The 6,642-nt window shown below is 33.6% G+C and overlaps 1 protein-coding gene across 1 annotated transcript; it reads right to left on the bottom strand.

Annotated features, from left to right (window-relative positions):
- Positions 1-1,881: 1,881 nt before the first annotated feature.
- LOC115694680 (uncharacterized) lies at positions 1,882-6,427 on the bottom strand. Its single transcript, XM_030621763.2, has 7 exons — positions 5,720-6,427; positions 4,716-4,859; positions 4,313-4,385; positions 3,015-3,120; positions 2,836-2,932; positions 2,414-2,509; positions 1,882-2,327 (listed from the first exon to the last, which is right to left on the bottom strand). The coding sequence occupies exons 1-7, from the start codon at positions 6,332-6,334 to the stop codon at positions 2,172-2,174; spliced, it is 1,287 nt and encodes a 428-aa protein (XP_030477623.1). The 5' UTR covers positions 6,335-6,427; the 3' UTR covers positions 1,882-2,171.
- Positions 6,428-6,642: the final 215 nt, after the last annotated feature.

The raw sequence follows: 6,642 nt of genomic DNA, 5'->3' as shown, positions 1-6,642 counted from the left end.
ACTGCCACACGCAATAAAGTCTGACGACACAACCCCCGATCTGTACCTACAAAGCTATGACTAATAAAGTCTAGTGACGGCTACTCTGTGAAGAATCACATCAGACAAAAGGGGTTAAGGACTGCCCTCATAAAATCCCTAAGGCACCTAGGGATTAGATGATGCATGACCCATGGTATATTCATTGGGAACATACAACTTTATTAATAGTTACAGAAATACATGTACCTTAATTCTGGGGATCACCCCACGAAAACACTATAAATACCCCCAAAGCTCATTAATGGGAGTAGAGAATTCTGGGTTGCATAAGTGCTAGAAGAGTAAAAACTCACCAAGAACATTCTCTGTATTAAACACAATCATAAATACACAGACTCGTGGACTAAGGCTCATTAACGCCCCAACCACGTAAAAATCTCTCTCTTAATTTCTTACAGCTCTCTAAACTATTATTATTTTATTGGTTGCTGAAAACCTCGGTCAACAACAATCATAATAGTCAAAGATCCTCTATAAATTATCTGCATCGAAAAGGGACAAATTTACAGTTACCCTTCAATGTATTTTATTTTGAAAACACTTAGCTACTTATAAATGATATTTTAATTTAAACTAATATAATTAATAAAATGAGACCTCAATCATTTATTTCTATTAATCCAAGCTCAAAAGAAATCATCGTTTTACTTCTAAATCATAGAAGCTATAGATTCCATATATATGATTAGCACTCCCGCTCAATTGAACTACCATATTCCCAATATGTAAATATATGTCAGAACAATTGGTTGGCTTCCACAAATAACTTAAAGAACATAAATAATACAGCTGAGTTAAACTTAAGATTAAAATTTATAGACCTAAGATCAACGAGTGATATTGACTTAGAAAGATATAACGGTAAATCAATTAATAAATATCTTGTATTGAAATAATTTATCCTTCCATTATCACTCTATCTCCATTGTCATTCAACTAAAATGGTAAGTCAATTTATTCTAATTTACTAATATAGCATTCTAAAATTTTAAATTTTAACTAAACCAAAAAAGAAAATAAAAATTAATTTCTTTTCATTCAATTCAAATCATCCCAGCCAAGCAACTTAGATAACCTATGTTGGTTGGATTTGCTCTTTGAGCACTTTCCCCTTATATGTACTGTCCGATTGAACTCAATCAAAATTTCATTATCTTTTAAGAAATGGAAACCCTTTTCCATTAAATAGTTAATAAGTGAAATAAACTTAGCAACTCATCCTTTTACTTTTGTTTGAAAAATTAAAACTGAAGAGTAGGATCACATCTTATCAAACAAAATAATTTTCATTCCAAAATATAAAACAATAGCAAAATTCCTAATAATACTATCATTTCATTCCATTACTATACGCAAGATAAAAATTGTTACCATCCTCCTTCAGTACTTTATTTAGTTATCTGGGTACTTGTTCTACTTCTCATTTCTCTCAATATGCAAATATAGCTCATCCAAATATTAATAATTATCATTTATTTATTTTTATTTTTGTTTAATTTCTTTTAATCATTTAATATTTCTGAGGTGCCTTACTACTTAATGTCCCAATCACTACTATCAAATTTTCTTCCCCTTTTGTATTTGAAAACTTCCCCTCAGTCATAAGTACAAATGCCCCAACAAATATCATTCTTTAATTTTAAATTACTAATTCTGAATTTGCACTCCAAATACCAATGAGCTAACTGCAGTACCAAAGAAACTGACTTGAACTACTTAAAAATATAAATTCAACTCTAATATTTGTCCCTATTTAAATCTAGACACCCAAGACTTTCCCAACTGCTCAGTCCTGAGACTGAAGCAAGAGAACAACCTTTCAATATAACAGTTTAAAAATTTCTTAACTTCATGTTTTCTTCTTCTTCTTTTCTCCTTTACTTATATCTGGTTTACTTTACAAAGAAATAAAGAATTATCCAGTCCTCTATACAATGTAGTAATATACTGTGGTCTGTCCCTCATGACATATTTTGGTTCAAGCCATGTACAAATAAATTACATACTGAAAATTTCTATTACCTGAGCTGATACCGAAAACTATTTGCAGCATCCCAATACTAGAGGTGAGGTGACGACTATTCCACAATGTTATATTTTTAGATCAAAATGGAACTCTTTATTATAAATTATTGTGCTAAACCATTTTCCACTAAGGGAATGCCATCTTGAACTAATTCATTAGCAGGATTCTCCTTAGCCCATATTGCTGCATCTCGGTATCCAAATTCAAATAGCCTATCAAGAATATGATCTTCTGCAGGCTCAAGTGCCCAATTAAAAAACTGAAATTTTGAATTTTCTTTTTTTATCAGCTTACGATAAAAAGAAAAAACAGAGCATCAGTCAGAAGAAGAAGCTAGAAGATTACCTCTCGAGGGGTAGTCCTATTTTCAGGATTGCAATCTGGGCTGATTCCAATCCCTTCCAACCCTAAGCGATTGGCTGGGAAAGCACATACGCGAACCTACAAAAGAAACAATATTTAAGTGGAAAACAACTTGAATTTTATGTGTTACAAAGAAAAGGGTAGAATTTAAAATGAGAATAACCCAGCTTCTATGCAGACAGATGCAACTCACAAAAACTGATTAAAATAACAAGGGTATTCAAATTTTTCCACCTATAACAAAATAGTTTTTTTATCATAACAAAATATTTTCTACCAGCTAAATTTCGATAACTCAAGAGAAATGCCCAGGAAACGTAAGAACCTCATAATCAACTGTATGGTTTTAGAAAGTATTGGTAACTATCACAAGTTTCAGATATAGAAGTATATCCTGCATATACCGTCTGTTTAGCAGATGTTGGAGGCATAAATAAAGTTAGCCCCCCATCAACGCAAAGCCGATTACGGAAATATGTTGCTGGTTTCGGTGCAAGATATCTGCAATGAAGTTAACTTTCAGTACAGTGTTCAATAAATTGCAAAAGACGTAACATGAGAAAATGGTAAGAGAAACTAATACCCTGGAATGAAGGAAGAAGTAAAAACTGCATTAATAAGATCTTCTTTGGAGTCAAACTTATCCACTAATAATCCTCTCGGCCTCCAGAGAATCTGGGTTACAGCAACTGTTGATAAAGAAGAAACTATAAACTAGCTGCAAGATAGTAGCTTGAAAAATATATGGCTCCAGATATATGAAAAAGGCATGCCATATTCCAGCTCTAGGCCTCAAATATAAATACAAATATTAACAAATCTTTTTTCCAATCAAACAATTTAAAAGACTATTAGAATTTGTTTCCATAGTTGTACAAAAGTAGTTTAAGATCGCCTTGATAATTTTCAAAGAAAGCCAAAATGTGTGAGGCAATAATTGACAGAAAAATAATCACAATTCTCTCTGCATTAAATATCATTTCATATTCTTGAAAATAGTGAGCAGGTAGCTCATAAAATAGTTTGAAAACCTAGCAAGAAACTCATATATACAAAAGCAATCATATAGTATTTCACCTTTAAAATGTTTCAAAAAACTCATGATATACTTTTCAAGCATCTTATCAAAAGTAGTTTGTACAAGATATCTTCTTTTTCAATAATAATAAAGGTTTGAAAGCCTCTTTTCTTTAATTCCTTTTTTGAAACAAGGCTCCAACCTAATCTTACGATATTTGAGGACCAGAAAACTAAAACAAATACTGTGTAGGTGCTCAAGGGACTTGAAGTTCAGACCTTGTGGAAGCAAACCACAAGACCATTTGGGCTATCCCTCTTGTTGAAAACTCATTTTTTTGGAGAATATAGGACTGTTCTTGTGTAGGAGGAGATACCAATGATGCTTATAAGACTAAAATATGCATCAAAATTTAACAATGTCTAACAAAACTAAGCTAATTAAATTAACATCTTAAAGCACCTATTTTCCAACACACACACACACCTTCTTTCTTAACCAAATGCCTGAATTGGTAAGGAGTCATTTTCACTTACAAAGGTATAGCCAGATCAGATTTGATGTGTATCCATCAAAAACATAACTTATCCTCCTTTTTCATTATCAGTAATCTCAATTTTCAAAATTAAGCACAGAAGTACAGAAATTATTCCGTTTTCATAACAGACTTCACATACACATCCACATGAGCTATGTATTTTGCATTTCTACTATTTATTAGTTACTAACAATAATTTATGATTATTAAAACTGATGACGTGTTATGCTGTTGGAGACCTATCAAGTGTGGCTAGCAAGTAGACATTCAGTAAATGTAGCAATTACATTTTTTCTACACATAGAAATGAAAACAAACCACTTACCACGAACACGTCCATTAGATCTTATATGAACATCCTCTGGCAGAAACTTCTCAAGAATATCTCGAAGAACAGCCTGTACAAAGATCAAAGTGGTAAAAATTTTGACAATAAAAATTAAATTTGTCTACAACTTTCAATTGAAGGTTTCATCTACAAAAGAAGAAATTGTAGAAGTCATTAAATGGAAATATTATTTGCTTTTCTAAAGGACTTAAACTATCTGCATTTTAATCATTATATATTAAGATATTTAAGAAAATAATACGAAATCCTGTTAAGAATTAATGAGTCAAATAACAGACAAATTGGATTACAGAAATACTATTCAAAAATAAATCACCAGAACATTAATGTAGGAAAGATAACGAGAAACTAGTGTGTGTAACGTTATAGAGGTATATACCCCAAGCCGAAACGCTGTCCCTTTGCTCCGACAATCTTCAGCCAGTATCTTAGTAGCTTTCAATGCCTCATCCATACTAGCTCCAGAAGCAATCACCGCACAAACAATGGCCCCAGCTGAGGAACCAGCTAATGGAGTGCTTTCCTGGATCAAAAGCATAGCTTGATATGAGAAAAAGTCATAATTCAAAATCTTGAAAGAAAAAATAAAACTTTTATTAGAAATTAGAGAGGGGAAAGAGGTAAGTAAAATACGCATGCATTGATGTACACCACATTGTTAACCACATGAAAGAGGGTATCACCACTTCAAGCACACAAACCAGTGACAAACATCATGACTGGGACCACTGGGTTTCCAATAAAAAATTACACTAATGGTTTTATCAAATGCTCACACTCTCCAAGTAATAAGAGGAAATGGATAGTTGGATACACTATTTTAACATGGCGATTCTTAAGTGAATAACAAAATAATTACTGATTAATGATTACATAACATATTCTGCAAGAAATCATCAAAAATGATTAACAAAATCACCAAAATCCAAATCCAATTTTTCACAGCAGAGTCTAAACTTCCAATACGCACAAATCAAAACTAAAGCCAGTTACAACAAATGCGTTGAGACAATAATTGTATAGAGTAAAAGATCTCAAGCACAATGAGCATCAACGAAAAGAAAATTCTAACAGCAATGTAATGATATATACTTGGCATAGACAGACAAAACAAAACCTAAACAAAACATCATAAATTTTAAACGAATCTCAAATAGATAAAAGAGCTGTCGAAAACAAAAATAAACAAAAAGAAAATTAAAAGGGTATCCGCTGATACAAACTCATTATCCCCTAAAATGTCAGAGACATTAAGAAATTTTTTGTGAAAATAAAGCTCAAAGAAATTCAGAAACTTGTTGACTATATTGAGAAAAAGAATCAATTTTTTTGGTACGAAAATGCGAAATTCAGTCGAGGTAAACACCAAAAGAGAAAAACCACCTTAATGTACCCATTCTCTATGAGAAACTGAGCAACCCCAAGGTGGTATGGGAAGAGAAGTCCTGCGGCGGAGAAGCTAAACCCGGGACTGGTAACCACGCGGCGTTGCTTCTCAGCCTCGACGTCCATCACGCTCTGCTCCCACACAACATCAGGCTCAATTTCATCCTCTATGACCGCCCCAATCCTCTCCTTCTTACTCCGAACCACACTGCCATAGTTTTCGAACATAGCAACCGAGGCCAGCTCCTCGCCATTTGGTCCACGGCTGGGCTTGTTAATGAGGCGCGAAGCCAATCCCAAGAAGAGATCCCCGGTGGCGACAGCAAAGGACTTTCTGACAGGCGGCGGCGGAGACAATGGTGACGGAGAAGGCGATGACTCATCGGTGCCGGGGGTCGGGGATGGGTTGGGGTTGGAAGCAGAGCGGAAGGTCAGGGTACGTGGGGAGGTGCGAGAAGGGAGGGTGAGGGTGTGACTGTGAGTGAATTTAGGGTTAGGATTGTGGGAAGAGAAAAGAGAGTGAGAGTGAAACTGAAGGAGAGATGAGAGAGAAGAAGGAGCCATGAATGAAAATGAAGCTCGCTTACCTTTCCTCCATTTGTATGACATCATATTTAATATGTTTCTTCAAGTTTCAAACAAGAAAAATGGGTCCAAATTTGTTCTTTTTTTATTTTTATCAATGCAAATTATTCTTTTTTTTATTTTTTTATTTATTTAAAAAAAATGCATGAGTGATTTGTTTTTTTAATCTATTCTTGTTTCTCATTCGGTGATTAGTGAATTCTTATTTGAATTGTATTAATAAATCAGACTAAAATCAGAAATTATTGTTTTAAGTGGCATTTGGTTGAAAATTAGAAGAGCCATGCATCATCATTCATCATGATGGAATACCATGCATCCACGTGTATAGTTCA

The sequence above is a fragment of the Cannabis sativa genome, chromosome 6 (genome assembly GCF_029168945.1).
Source record: "Cannabis sativa cultivar Pink pepper isolate KNU-18-1 chromosome 6, ASM2916894v1, whole genome shotgun sequence".
Classification (NCBI taxonomy): Eukaryota; Viridiplantae; Streptophyta; class Magnoliopsida; order Rosales; family Cannabaceae; genus Cannabis; species Cannabis sativa.
Note: the sequence above shows the minus strand (reverse complement) of the source record. Positions and strands in the feature narration are given on the sequence as shown.